Raw genomic sequence first — 16,028 nt, 5'->3', positions numbered from 1 at the left:
TAGGCCCGAAACGTCAGCCTCTCTGCTCCTATGATGCTGCTTGGCCTGCTGTGTTCATCCAGCCCTGCACCTTGTTGTCTCGGATTCTCCAGCATCTGCAGTTCCTACTATCTCCAATGCTATATATACCTCAATTTCCTTACTAGCTTTCCTTCTTAGTTGCTTGTAGCTTCCTACTTACTTAGTTTTAAACATTTCACTGTTACTAATTGGTCAGCATTATATCAGAAGAGTACAGTTAACATCAGGGCATCTCACCTCTGCTCACTGTGAAATGGCAGATCTACCTCACTATCCTCACTCCTTTGTTATTTTATAGAGTTGTCCTGTCTATGTTCTCAATGTGGGAGAAAGCCCATGCTGTTGGGGAGTGAGTGAGTAGGTGTGGGGGATGAACAGAGTCACAAATTTGCATGGTGGTATGGGACTGGAAACTGGCGATCACAAAAACAGATATTTTAATTGCATACCTCATAATATTTCACCAATGTTATTATAAATCTGCTCTAAACTACATGCTCTCATTGCCTGTCGGGACTGTCTACATGTAGAAAATATGTTCACCATCCTGAGAAAACCTTACATCTTGTGAGCTTGAACTTATCGTTCAAACATTTGTGGTTCTGAAGTCTGCAGCACTTGTCTGCATTGCCTGGGTTCAATTATTCTAGTGCCCAAGAATGTGAGTGCTCCACCCCAATACTTCATTTCTCCAGAGTGAAAATTCCAAAGTTCCTCAAATGCTCCTTAGCGCAGATGTTCAGGTGATATCAGTATAGAGATTCAGTAAATGTCTCTTCAGAATTGGGTTAGGCATTAAATTAGAGCTGTTATATCCACATCACAACTAAATTTAAAATGGACACAGGTTGAAGTGATATCTAATATCAAGGAGTTAGAAACTTCAATTGTCACAGATCTTAAAACAATCTTTTATAATTGTATTGGTGACAGAAAACAACATGAACTTCCAAACAAAAAAGGGTAATTATCTTGTTAAAATTATTATTAAACAAAGATAACTACTTTCAGACAAATGGAGCAGCAGACAGGTGAAGAAGTTGATAGAAAGAACGTAATTCTCAATCTTAACTTTGTGAAGAATTGAACAGTAACATTATCTTTGGACAGAGGTGAAAGATCTGTAAATGGAGATCAGTTCAATGTGTTCATTTTCAAATGTGAACAATATTAACCACTGACATAGCACAAACCCTTATTCCTTTTCAAAGTTAGTAAGTCAGAGCAACTACGTAAACCCACCTGGTTTACCATCTGCATAGATCCCATCAGGTCCTGGGGACTGGTTTACATTAATGTTTTTTAAAAAACCCAACATCTTTTTCCTTTTTATATTGACACACCCCAAACTATCAACATACCCCTCCTGAGACACACCACCCACCATGTCCTTCTCCTTTGTGAATACCAGTGCAAAGTATTTGTTAAGGACTTCACCCATTTTCTCTGGCTCCATGCATAAATTCCTTCCTTTGTCCTTGAGTGAACCTACCCTTCTCCTAGCTACCCTCTTGCTCATTACATATATATAAAATGCCTTTGGATTTTCCACAATTGGGTTTGCCAAATACATTTCATGGTCCCTTCTAGCCCTCATATTTCCTTGTTTGAGTTCTTTTCTGCTATCTTTGTATACTTTGAGGGCTTTTCTGTCTTCAGTTTCCTAAATCTCATGTGTGCCTCCTTTCTCTTTTTGACTAATTTCCAATTTCTCTTGTCATCCAAGGTTCCCAAATCTTGTCATCCTGATCCCTCATTTTCACAAGAACGTGCTGGTCCTGAATTCGAATCAACTGGTTTTCATAAGATTCCCACATACCAGATGGGGATTTATCCTCAAACAACTGCCCCCAGTCTACGTACCCTAGTTCTTGCAAATATTGTGGTAGTTAGTCTTCCCCTAATTTGTACTAATCTTGTCCTTATCCATAAGTAACTTAAAACTTACAGAACTATTGTTATTGATCCCAAAATGCTCCCCCACTGAAAATTCCATCACCTGGCCCGGCTCATTCCCCAAACCAGGTCTAATATGGCCCTTTCCCTATTTAGATATTATTTTAAAACACCTTCCTGGATACACCTAACAAATTCTCCACTACCCAAGCCCCTGGTACTAAGCAAGTCCTAGTCAATGTACGGAACCCTGTTGTTTTCCCATTTTGCCATAATCTGTCCACATATCTGTTTCTCTATCACCCACAGGCTGTTGGGAGGCAACCTCCCCCACCTCTTGTACACCCATCTCTATCTTGCCCGAAGTACCAAAATCCCAGAACGTTAAGCTGCCAGTCTTGTCCATCTCTCAACCAAGTCTCTGTAATAGCTACAACGTCATTTCTCTTAGTCTTCCTGGTCTTAACCACAGACTCTTCCTCAGTCATACTACTTGCTGAACTTCTGCTCTGGTTCCCAACCCCCTACCACACTAGTTTAAACTCTCCCGGAGTCGGACTAACAAACCTCCCTGCCAGGATATTGGTGCCCCTCCAATTTAGGTGCAACCCATTCCTTCTTGAACAGGTTCTACCAACCCCAGAAGGCATTCTATTGTTCCACATGCCTGAAGCCCTCCCTTCTACAGCAGCTTTTTAGCCAGATATTTAACTGTACTATCTTCCACTTCCTAGCTCAGTGGTAGTTGGCACGGGAAGTAATCCTGAGATTACAACCCTAGAGGTCCTGCTTTTCAACTTCCACCTAACTCTCTGAACTCTCTTTGCAGGATCTCATCTCTCTTTCTGCCTTTGTTGTTGGTAACACTACGGACCAAAACCTCTGACTGGTCCCCCTAGCCCTTTCAGAACATGGAATCATAGAAGATAGATAGAGGTCATTTGGCCTATTGAGTCTGCACTCCAAAGTGTCCCGTAGCCCCACGTTTATCATGGCTACTCCACCTAGCCTACACATCCCTGCACACTACAAGGTAATTTATCATGGCCAATCCACCTAACCTGCACATCTTTGGACTGTGGGAGGAAACCAAAGCACCTGGAGGAAACTCATGCAGACATGGAGAGAATGTGCAAACTCCACACAGACAGTCATCATAGGCTGGAATAGAACCCAGCTCCCTGGTGCTGTGAGGCAACAGTGCTAACCACTGAGCCACTGTGCTGCCCAGTATCCCCATATCCTGTGCCAACTCAGAAACATCCTTGACCCTGTCACCAGGGAGGCAAAACACCATCCTGAAGTCTCATTTGCGGCCACAGAAATGCCTATCTATGCCCCTGACCACAGAGTTCCTATCACTACTGCTTGCCTACAATCTGAACTGCTGTACAACAGTACTCGATGTGGTGCCCCTGATCTGTCTGCTGCTGCTTTCCCCTGAGAGGCCACCACTACCACCCCACAAACAGTATCCCTGTTTGAGAGGGAAACGGCCACTGGGGACTCATGCACTGCCTGCCTGAATTTATTCTTTTTCCTGGTGGTCACCCAACTCTTCTCTCTGTGTAGCCCTTACTGGAGGTGTGACTAACTTGCTAAACATGCTATCCATGACATTGTCAGCCTTATTTAGCTTCTGTTGAGGGGATTGCAGGAACAGAAACAGTGAAAGTGTACAGAAATCTTTTTGAAGGTGGCAGGACAATTTATAAAGGCTGTTAAATAGGCGTAGAGAGTCCTTCCGTTTATAAATAGAAGCACAGACTAGACAAGCAAGGAAGTTATGCTGCAGCTTTGTAATTCTGGGCGCAATGGCACAGTTACACAGGTATTACAAATTAAGTTGCCACAAACTTCAAGCTCCATAAATGACATTCCACATCCAAGTTCAAGGAATAAAACTTAGAAAATAGTGGGCATATACAGGGAGACAGTCCGCCTCTCTCAGAGGATGTGTTAACATTTTAGTTATGATCCTTCAGCCTAAGCTAAAGCATTAACCAATGCACTTTTGTGCATTTCCATCAGTGTTTCTGATTTTCTTTAACTAATGATTTATTCTGCTCAGCCCATACTGCAAATCTCATCAGGTATTCCAAAATATGATCCCTCAACCCAATCCAGTGACATGAAGAAAATTCTTTTCTTGCAGTAGCCTGATAGAGATGAGAACACAGGAAGGAGCAAGAAAAAGCAAGGTAACAGCTGAAACAGTTATCACAACCATATTAGGAAAGCATGTTACTGAACTCCTAAACTTGTATTGTTGCTTTTCATTGCTAATGATGCCATGTGTTCCTCCAGCTGGCACACATTTCAGGACATGCACTTAATACAAAGGCATGAGCAAAACTGCACAAAAACAATACCTCTGTTGTGGGTTGACCTTGTTGGTTCAAATCAAGATCCTGAGGGCGGGCAACCTTGTCAATGTCCAAAGAATCCTGGCTAGATGTGGCAGAAGTAACACTGGATCGAGATGAGGTACTGTTTGAGCGGATGTCTGTATCGCTGACCGTTCCAGCTGATCCTGTTCTCCTGTGCTGATTGGGCAGAGAGGGTTTTGTATCATATGTCATGGCACTGGTCTGCCGTGCTGCCTCGTCCATACTAAGAGAAGCTTGTTCCAGTTGGGCAGTAATATCATCCAGTGAAAGATTGGTTTGCAACGACTTTGGGCTTCTCACTGAAGAAGAACCCTTCAAGCTGCCGTGCTTAGAGGATGCTCGAGTGACAGATTGTTTCTGAGCAGGTTTGGCTTCTTTGTTGGATATCTTAGGAGGTACTTCTTCTTTGAGAGATTTTCTCACAACACTGTCATGTCTGGAAGGTTCTTTGCTGATGTTACTGAGTTCCTGTTCCATAGAGCAGAGATCTGCCATGAGAGCATCCAAATCCACTCCATCTCCCTGGCTCAGAGCCTCTGAAACATGCAGCACGTGCAAAATTAAAAAGAGAAAGAGAAAGATTAGTGTCAGTGCTAATACTTAATATCGATCAGAAATTGTTCTGAACCTCGATACTGATTAAAGCAACGGACATTTAATCTTTGGATAGGGTCTAAAATTCTATCTGAAGCTGTACACCCAGCAAAAGATCCTGCGCTTAGAACTATATTCCTCCAACCCCGCAGTACTTTTAAAGGAGTTTGTAACAGTAAATTGAGGCAATGAAGTAGACAATCAACCACGATGTGAGGGAATGGCACAACAGGATCAATGAACTGAATGTCCTACTCCGGTTCCTTAATATCCTGTGTTAAGTATGGCACTTAAAATGAGGGCACAATGGTTCAGTCAAGGTGTATGTTGACAGTTTCAAACCTTACACAGAATAGGAGGAAAACCATACCATAACTGAGTTGGAAGTTTAAGGAAACCCCATCGATTTTCAACATAAAGAAGGATGAAGAGAGATATTGGAAGACATATACCTACGCAGTCTCACAGCAAATAGTCTATTTATAAATGTAAAAATGCTGTATTGGGGCAAGTGAGTTTGAGAGATAGGGACTTGTTACCAAGACTATTTGTGGAACAACAATTGTTTCCTTGATTCAGCTCAATGGGTTGAAACATTGAGCTATGAATTTTTGACTGGACAGTTCAACAAGACATTCTGTAACTGACAAAGCACTGTAAGGGATGAATTAAGCTACTGAGGTAATTAGAAAAAAAGAACAAATGACTTGGTGGGAAAGTATTTGAGGTCCTAGTCTTACCTTCTACCCTTCTCCCATCCAAGGTGAGGAATATTGATGCTGACAACACTTTCCATTTCTAAATTAAGGGGTCTACATCGAGCCTTTTCAGTGCAGAAAAATCACAGATAGAAACAGACATGCTCCTTCTACATTGTCTATCACACTCCCAGGATAGGGACAATATGGCATTAGATACAGAGCAAAGCTCTTAACTCATTTTGCAAGATGACTCAGTGCAACCTTAAGTGCATCAGTAAAGCCTTTTGCATTTTCTACAATCCAGCAAGCCTCTCATTTAATACCAGTGAGATCTGGATCTCAGTTGAAGAATCTTTAAGGAGATGAAAAAAATTGAGCAAACCCATCTTCTGCTTGACTACACTGTAAAACATGCTGAGAATGAACACACAGTTTAAGTGCCACAACCTAACCAAACCTGATTACATTCAATAATTCCAGCAAAACTACTGGCCTATTTACAACCAGAGATATAACTACCACTAAAAGTAGCACCTAGTGTTTCCAGCCATTTTGCTCATTTTATGCTGAACTACTATTACCTCATGATGTTTTACTTTTTAACATCAATATATATTGATAGTATTTTCTTGCCTATATGCCTGAAGAGGCTGACTTTGGCTGGAACATGGGTCTACTGGTGCTTGTCAAATTCTGGAATCTCATTTAAATGTACATGCTTCACATGTGATCTTGTATTTGAATATCTCTAATGATTCTATCTTAGCCAGGAGATTATGTGGTCACGAGCGAGACTCCCAGATAGTATGTTGCCTCCTGGGTGCCGGGTCAGGAATGTCTCAGATCGAGTCTACAGGATTCTTAAGGGGGAGGGCAAGCAGCCAGAAGTCGTGGTACATATCGGTACCAATGACATAACTAGGAAAAGGGATGAGGACCTGAAAAGTGAATATAGGGAGTTAGGTTGGAAGCTAAAAAGGCAGGATAAGCAGAGTAGTAATCTCAGAGTTACTACCAGTGCCACGGGCTAGTGAGGCTAGGAGTAGGTAGTGAGTGCAGCGGAACATGTGTGAACACATGGCTGCAGAGCTGGTGTAGGAGGGAGGGCTTCAGACATTTGTGAAGATGGGACCTGGACAGGAAGGACAGGTTGCACCTGAACTGGAGGGGCACCAATATCCTGGGCGGGAGGCTAGCTACAGCTCTTCAGCAGGGTTTAAACGAGTTTGGAAGAGAGATGGGAACCAGAGCTACAGATCAGAGAATGGGGTAGCTGGTGTACAGGCAGATACAGCATGCAGACAGTCTGAGAGCGTGTCGATTTTAACGCAATTAGTGTCAAGAATAAGGGTGATGAACTTAGAACATGGATCAGTATTTGGAGCTGTGATATTGTGGCCATTACAGAGACTTGGATAACACAGGGGTAGAAATGGTTGTTGGATGTTCCAGGGTTTAGATGTTTCAAAAGAAATAGGGAAGGAGGTAAAAGAGATGGGGGAGTGGCATTGCTAATCAAGGATGGTATCACAGCTGCAGAAAGGGAGGTCGTGGAGGAGGGTTTGTCTATGGAGTCAGTATGGGTGGAAGTCAGAAACAGGAAAGGAGCAGTCACTTTATTGGGAGCTTTCTATCAACCGCCGAATAGTAACAGAGACACTGAGGAACAGATTGGGAGGCAGATTTTGGAAAGGTGCAGAAGTAATAGGGTTGTTGTCATGGGTGACTTCAACTTCCCTCATAACGACTGGAACCTCCTAAGTGCAAATAGTTTGGATGGAGCAGATTTTGTCAGGTGTGTCCAGGAAGGATTTCTGACTCAATATGTAGATAGACCGACTAGAGGGGAGGCCATATTGGTATTGGTGCTTGGCAACAAACCAGGCCAGGTGTCAGATCTCTCTGTGGGAGAGCATTTCGGTGATAGTGATCACAACTCCCTGACCATGGAGGGGGATAGGAGCAGACGGTATGGGAAAGTATTTAATTGGGGGAGGGGGAATTACAATGCTATTAGGCTGGAACTGCAGAGTATAAATTGGAAACAGATGCTCTCCGGGAAATGCATGACAGAAATGTGGAGGTTGTTTAGGGAGCACTTGCTACAAGTGCTGGATAGGTTTGTCCCACTAAGGCAAGGAAGGGATTGTAAGGTGAAGGAACCTTGGATGACAAGACGCGTGGAACATCTAGTCAGAGGAAGAAGGAAGCTTACTTAAGGTTGAGGAGGCAAGGATCGGACAGAGCTCTAGGGGGTGACAAGGTAGCCAGGAAGGAACTGAAGAATGGACTTAGGAGAGCTAGAAGGGGGTATGAAAAAGCCTTGGTGGGTAGGATTAAGGAAAACCCCAAGGCGTTCTATATTTATGTGAGGAACAAGAGGATGGCCAGAGTGTGGGTAGGGCCGATCAAGGATAGTGGAGGGAACTTGTGCGTGGAGTCGGAGGTGGTAGGGGAGGTTTTTAATGAATACTTTCCTTTAGTATTCACCAGTGAGAAGGACCTTGACATTTGTGAGGACAGCGTGAAACAGGTTGATGTTAAGAAGGAAGATGTACTAGACATTTTGAAAAACATGAGGATAGATAAGTTCCCACGGGCCAGACGGTTTATACCCTAGGTTACTATGGGAAACGAGGGAAGAGATTGCTGCGCCTTTGGCAATGATCTTTGCATCCTCACTGTCCTCTGGAGTAGTACCAGATGATTGGAGGGTGGCAAATTTTATTCCCTTGTTCAAGAAAGGGAATAGGGATAATCCTGGGAATTACAGATCAGTCAGTCTTATTTCTGTGGTGGGCAAATTATTGGAGAGGATTCTGAGGGATAGTATTTATGATTGTTTGGAAAAGCACAGTTTGATTAGAAATAGTCAGCATGGCTTTGTGAGGGGCAGGTCATGCCTCACAAGCCTTATTGAATTCTTTGAGGATGTGACAAAACACATTGATGAAGATAGAGCAGTGGATGTGGTGTATATGGATTTTAGCAAGGCATTTGATAAAGTTCCCCGTGGTAGGCTCATTCAGAAAGTAAGGAGGCATAGGATTCAGGGAAATTTGGCTGTTTGGGTACAAAACTGGCTGTTCAATAGAAGACAGAGTGGTAGTAGATGGAAAGTATTCAGCCTGGAGCTCAGTAACCAGTGGTGTTCCACAGCGATCTGTTCTGGGACCTTTGCTCTTTGTGATCTTTATAAATGACTTCGATGAGGAAGCGGAAGGGTGGGTTAGTAAGTTTGCCGATGACACAAAGATTGGTGGAGTTGTGGACTGCATGGAGGGCTGTTGTAGGTTGCAACGGGAATTGACAGGATGCAGAGCTGGGCAAAGAAGTGGCAGATGGAATTCAACCTGGAAAAGTGTGAAGTCATTCATCTTGGAAGGTCAAATTTGAATGCAGAATACAAGGTTAATGGCAGGATTCTTGGCAGTGTAGAGGAACAGAGGGGATCTTGGGGTCCACGTCCACAGATCCCTCAAAGTTGCCAACCAAGTTGATAGGGTTGTAAAGAAGGCGTATGGTGTGTTGGTTTTTATTGTCAGGGGAGTTGAGTATAAGAGCCGCGAGGTTATGCTGCAGCTCTATAAAACCCTGGTTAGACCACACTTGGAATATTGTGTTCAGTTCTGGTCACCTCATTATAGGAAGGATGTGGAAGTTTTAGAGAGGGTGCAGAGGAGATTTACCAGGATGCTGCCTGGACTGGAGGGCAGGTCTTATGTGGAAAGGTTGAGGGAGCTAGGGCTTTTTTTCATTGGAGCGAAGAAGGATGAGGGGTGACTTGACAAAGGTGTACAAGATGATGAGAGGCATAGATAGAGTGGATAGTCAGACTTTTTTCCCAGGACGGAAATGAATATTACGTGAGGGCATAATTTTAAGGTGATTGGAGAAAGGTATAGGGGAGATGTCAGAGGTAGGCTCTTTACACAGAGAGTGGTGGGCGTGTGGAATGCGCTGCCGGCAGTGGTACTGGAGTCAGATACATTAGGGACATTTAAGCGACTCTTGGATAGGCACATGGATGATAGTAAAATGTAGGGTATGCAGGGTAGTTTGATCTAGAGTAGGATAATGGGTTGGCACAACATCGTGGGCCGAAGGGCCCGTAACATGCTGTACTGTTCTATGTTTTATAATCGAAGCAGATACAAGAGCTGAGCCCCATTCTAATCTGGCATGAGATGCATATACAAGCACCTTCCAGCAGAGGTCACCAAGTAGCTATCAGGAGTAAGAATCCCACACAATTTCTCTCTCTCTAGACCAGGGGCAATCCAACCACATGTAATATTCCAACTGCCATCAAGCTCAGCAGAGACCAAAGATAAGTCATGCTCTAGTCATCACATAAGAACCCTAAGCAAGATATCAATGTTGTTTCTTCAGCAAGTTTCAAAAAGTCAACCAATCTCAAAATGAATGGAATACAATGAAAACACCAAAAAATGGAGATGGATTCTTGCTGCAAAATGCAGGACAAACTGTGAAGATACATGAAATCTGGAGTTTGGAGAACCTTGACCTCCAGGTCTGTTAAATTCCCTTTGGGTAATGAATGATTGGCTTCATAACTCCAGGTCTTGGACTGAAATAGTTTTTGCTGTACTTCTATCACAAGAACTGCTTTTGTCTTCGAATACACTTGAAGGTGTTGTGATTGTCTGCAGTACAGTTAGAGTTGACCTCATCCTTGGACAGCTCCTTTCAAACCCACAACCACTTCCACCTAGAAGGATAAGGCAGCAAGAAACATGGGAACATCACAACCTACAAGTTTCTCTCCAAGCCACTCACCATCCTTGGTGTGGAGTTGCCAGTGTTGGACTGGGGTCAACAAAGTCAGAAGTCAACAGGTTTATTTGAAATCACAAGCTTTGGAAACACTGCTCCTTCGTAAGGTGAAGTGACTTCTCCTGACGCAGCAGCAGCGATCGCATTAAATGTTGGAGCAGGCTCTAGAGGTGGAGTTGCCTACTCCTGCTCCTAGTACTAGTTCAAATGTAAGACTGAGCTACATAATGAGATAACAGAGTAGTTGACCTATAACTTGGTCAAAGTGATAAATTTTCTGAAGTATCTTAAAAGGATGAATAAGGGAGCACGGAGGAGAAATTTATCCATGGAATTCCAGAGATAAACTCAAGTTTGTGGAACAGGAGGAAGAAAGGAGAAAACCAACTACATCTATCACCCCTAATCACAATGAAATGGCTTTCAAAATCCCTGCTAGCAGGTGGCATATGCAATAGGGAAATAGCCTGCTGACAATGATCATCTTGATTCTTACATGAAGGATGAACAGATGAGAGATGGGTTAAGCCACAAAATATTTCTTGACATGCAGGAATCACCTCTTCAGTGTAACTAAGATGAATTACAGCTGGAAAATGCAATGGGTTTTGAACAGAAAGAAACATTTAACTGAGAAAAGAGTGACCTTTAAATGTGCTGCAAAGTGCAATCCTTTTCAGCTATGAAGGCTGAGCAGGATAATTATTTTTGCCAACCATGCTCATTTTCTCTCCTCCCCCACCTCTTGTTCTGAAAGGGCTTGTTTCTGTTGTTTGTTTGCATGATACCGATCACTCGCCAATTCTTGTCCTGTGTGTCATTTTTCATACCTGCTCTGAGACTGGAACACACAGCCAAAATTGCCCCTGTCCTCATCCAACATGCATATGGATACTTTCAATAGTGGACAGCTCAAATCTCAGGCTACTTCTCCTCTCTAGCCCAGAGTACAGACTCTTGCCAAACTGCCGACTGTGACAGTTCAGCTAACTCTTCACAGGTGCAGATACAGTCTGTACAGTTCAGTTACACCTGTCCTTGACCACCTAAGCAAGCCATCAGGATAGCTACTGTTACAACTGTTTACTTAATACAAAATACTCTCAAAGTACCTACTGCACTATTGTTGCTCCAAGCCCCAACAACCAGACAGTAAACCACATGAGATTCATGTTTACCACTCAAGGAGTATGGAATCAATCTAGATGTGGAGGTGGCAGCTTAATTTCAACATGAAAGAAATACGATATCCAAAAATCACCAATGAATAAGTATCCTGCTATGCATTAGCCTGAAGTATACATTCTGGCATAACAGGCCTATGCAGTCTGAGCTCCAGCAAGGTCAAAGACCTCGCTCATACTCGTGTAGGAATGTTGAATGAATAAATAGAAGTACCAAGAGACAGAATTATCAGAGACAAATAGGGACAACAAAAAAACCTCAGCAGCTAATAAAAGCAAGACAGTCTCCAATCGGAATTGTTTCCAGGCACAACAATCACAGCTCTCACCATTCAAATTGTACATCGAGAAGCGATAGGAGAAGTTTGCAAGATTGGTTTCTTGCCGAAGTGGGGATTTCTTCACCTCTTCAGGTTTCCCGGTATCCAAACTCTGATGAGATAAAATAAAAGCTGTTCTCAACTTCATTGTATTATTATAGTAACTGTAAACTCCTTTTAATTCAGCTGTGGAAAGGGATTTATTTCTGGAAAAGGATAATAATTCACAGTCAAAATCATAAAGTACATCAGTTAATTATTTTATATGTCTAGAAGTGCTCATATCAACAAGGTCAGTGTTCTTATTCTTGATCATTATCAGTGATCCCAGTTCAAAGAAGTGATGACAGCAGCAGGTTCAAATGTAACAACATTTATGTGTGAACAGCCTGTCTACACCCACTGCTGAGTTTCACACTCAAGTGTGTTGCTGGATGATGCCCAGTCCCAGTGCAACTAAATTCAGACAGAACTTGTACTGTTGAGTTATATTCAAAACAAAATGGGTCAGTCTTGGTATCTTGCTTCCAATAAACAAACAATCTAGTTGAACCTATCCTCTATAATGGAATCAAAAGGAACCATAGCAAGACCAATACCATACACTTTTTAAACAAATTAAAACCTGTTAATTTGCTGGTTAAGGAGAATAAGACCCAAGTGCAAAGAGGTAAGAGAGATTTCATTAGAGAGGTATGAAGTTAAATGACAGAAACTAGAACTCTGGTAATGGAAAACAAGAGAAATTGGAAAACAAAAGAAAATATTTATGATTTTAGGTTCATTTCTAATGGAGGATGTTTAAGTTCTTACAGTGCTGATACCAGTTCCACATACAAATAATCCTCTGAGAGAAAAGTAAATTTCCACCTTTTTTCTCAAGAGGCAGACTACTTATTCTTAACTATTTACCCTAGTTTTTGTCTCCTCTAACAGAGGAAACATCCTCCAGGTATTCCATCCTATCCAGTTCTTAATGTAACAACTAAAGGCAGAAATTGCTGGAGAAACTCAGCAGGTTGGCAGTATCTGTGGAGACATTACAGAATTAATATTTCAAGTCCTGTGACCCTTCTTCAAAAGAGTTCTTTCCACAGATACTGCCAGACTGCGGAGTTTCTCCAGGAGTTTGTTTTTGTTTGTTTTAGTTCTCCAGAACATGCAGGTTTTTTTGTTTTGTTCTTTTAAGACATTACATGTTTCAATAAGACCACTTCTCATTCTTCTAAACGCCAATATGTATAGAGCTAACCTATTCAACTTTTCTTCAAAAATAACCCTTACATCTCAGAAGGTTCGCCTGATATCCGAGGATGTGTGCAAATGGCTAGCTCATCAGTACCAACTTATCTGGATGGACTGGTGCTGTTGGTTAAATCCAGTACAATTATACCATTCTCTCTTGGAATTCATGGGCAAAGGTAACAGAGGAAAATGAGAAGGATAGAGTGGTTAAGTACAGAATGTGAAAATGTCAGCAAAATAAGTGACAGGAAGAAATGAAGTTGGCTAATTAAGGTCAGAATGTTCAATTTCTCTGTTTCTCACACTAAATTCTTCTATTCTTAGTAGTCACGGCTGCTGTTAAAAGCTGGAAAATCACAGCAACTATGAATATATCACTATTTTCTGAAGAAGGGTGCTGACACGAAACGTCAGCTTTCCTGCTCCTCTGATGCTGCCTGGCCTGCTGTGTCCCTCCAGCTCCACACTGTTATCTCTGACTCCAGCATCTGCAGTTCTTGCTATCTCCAACTATGACTAGTCTGTTTCCCCCGTATCCCAGTAACGTCATGACCGATATCATTGGCTGTACAGCCTTTAGTAAGTCGGTCCTCAATTCCAGAATTCATTATATCATTAACATCAGAAAATAAATGCATACACACACACACACACACACACAAACTACAAGTACAAACATGAATTATTAAAGTTTGATTATACAATACAGCAGGTCTCCTGCGGATTGGAGGAGTGTATTTGATTGTTAGCTCAATACATGAAGATCAACAACCCTTTAAAAGGCATTTCCCATCATTAGTATTCTTGGAGGTAGGATTATGGTTAATGCAACTGATGACCAATTGAAGTGTATTCAATGAGCAAAATCCAGTGATAGTGATGTGGAGGTGTCGGTTTTAGACTGGGGTGGACAAAGTCAGAAGCCACACGACATCAGGTTATCGTGCTGCTCCTTCATCAGGTGAAGTGAGGTGAATTTGGTGAGCAGACCATTCCCCATTAGACCCCAGTTTCTGATAGTCTTTATTTTTGCTCTAGGAGCAGCATGTATACCTGTTGGTATTTCTCATGCTCAACTGTGATACTGAAATTAAACCTGTCTTATCTATGAACTGCCATTGTCAAAAGAGGCAACAAGGAAGCTCATGGATCAATATGTTTAATAAGAAAAGATGGAAAAACCTGAACCTCGCCTATCTATACCTCAATCCCTAATCACAAGCTCATCTAGTTACTAACAAGAGGCAAAGAGAACTCTTGACATAAACAGTATACACGATCTGTTTATAAACAGATGTATCCCTGAGCAATAAAGGCAGTCAACAGACTACTCCCTGCACAATTGAGAAGCCTTGTAACCTCAAGTCAGGTTACTCTAACTTACCTGAGTGAGTTTGTCAAGCTCACCAAGCCAGGCGCCAAACATCTTATCCAAGTCCTGGTCCTCCTTATCACTGTCCTCCTCCGCAGCATGGTCCACATCTTCATCAGAGGTCTGATCCATCTGTAACCAAACAAACAATCATTAGGTTTATTTAAGATGTTGTATTGCAATGCAATTCAGAATTTAAACACAATATATCCTTTCAAATTCCTCCCACCATGCATGACAGATCTCTACCCACCAGTATGCTACTCCAGAGTTGTACAGTGACTGACCTCTACACACCAAATATTCTAGTGAAACCCTGTGCACTCCATTAAACCAGTATTATACATTGACAGACATTGTATCCAAAGCTGTACTCATGTTATACGGTGAGACTTGTCCCCCACAGTACTGTACACTATTTCACAATGTACCCACAAGAACTGCATACCAGCATAATGCCAAACCACATCAAGTAACACTATCCCAACATTATACAGCATCATATCCACAGTTGTACTCCAGTTTTATTTAGGGACAGACCTGTACTCACCAGTAATATACCTTAGTGTTATACAGTGACAGACCTGTTCTCACCATTAGACTGCAGTGGATCTGTATCTACCAGTATTGTTCAAATCACTATTATCATTAAGATGAATTAAACAGCTAGTACAAGCCAGTTGGCACGAGGAGGCTCTATACCCTATTGTGGGCATGCCATGAGACAGCCATCACTATACAAACACACACCAGCTATTAAACAGAACAAATCTCCAGTATAAAAGAGAGCTCAAAGAACATTCAGTTGGCAAGGGAACAAGTCAACAAGTCCACTCCCACAATTCCCCTGTTTTCACTGTAAGAAAATATATCCAAATAGAAGGCACCCTCATATATACTGCTATTAGGTGGTTGTAAGAGCATCAGCATGGTTGGGCAATAGTTTTGAATCTGATGATCCAGCTGGAGATGATGTGGTGAAACTGAGGGGAACCAGAATGTGCTCTCTCACTCTTCCTCATGCCTGAGAGTTCTCATTACACCTCAAATTGAGCTGCCACTCCCAGAGAAGCCATTGCTCACCACAAATGAACATTGTAAAAGTTGGATTAAATGATCTTATTCCCTCCCATCACATTTAATTTCCTCCTGTGATTTAAAGACCATGAACTGTTCTGAAGCAATAGGGGCTTTCAGAAGAATAATACCAAGCAAAGCTACCATAAGTTTCTCCAATCAAGATTTTAGTGTTAGGACAAAGTGTGAAGGAGTAATTCTGTTCAGTGGAATGGTGAATCCCACTTACAAATTAAAAATTACTGTCATGCATTAGTCATAAATAGCACTCACTGGGAACAGAATAACACACTCCACAATTTTTAAGACGAAATAGCTGCCTTATTGTTGTATTGGTATTACTAGATGGTATATTTGGCATCCAGGACATTTTTAAAAATGTTCAGAATAACGATAGGTTTGACCACTAGTCTATGAAAATTGACTGTTCT

The 16,028-nt window shown here is 42.0% G+C and overlaps 1 protein-coding gene across 1 annotated transcript in view; it reads right to left on the bottom strand.

Annotated features, from left to right (window-relative positions):
• LOC109922213 (ras-associated and pleckstrin homology domains-containing protein 1-like) overlaps nucleotides 1-14,652 on the bottom strand; it is a 33,743-nt gene extending 19,091 nt beyond the window's left edge. Inside the window, exons 1-3 of the mRNA XM_048598701.1 lie at nucleotides 14,533-14,652; nucleotides 11,913-12,015; nucleotides 4,290-4,843 (exon numbers count right to left, since the gene is read on the bottom strand). Of these exons, the coding sequence (XP_048454658.1) occupies nucleotides 4,290-4,843; nucleotides 11,913-12,015; nucleotides 14,533-14,652 (777 nt within the window). The remainder of the gene's footprint in view (nucleotides 1-4,289; nucleotides 4,844-11,912; nucleotides 12,016-14,532) is intronic.
• Nucleotides 14,653-16,028: the final 1,376 nt, after the last annotated feature.

This window comes from Rhincodon typus, chromosome 7 (genome assembly GCF_021869965.1).
Source record: "Rhincodon typus isolate 14 chromosome 7, sRhiTyp1.1, whole genome shotgun sequence".
Lineage (NCBI taxonomy): Eukaryota > Metazoa > Chordata > Chondrichthyes > Orectolobiformes > Rhincodontidae > Rhincodon > Rhincodon typus.
The sequence above is the reverse complement of the archived record's forward strand: the minus strand, read 5'-3'. Positions and strand labels throughout refer to the sequence as shown.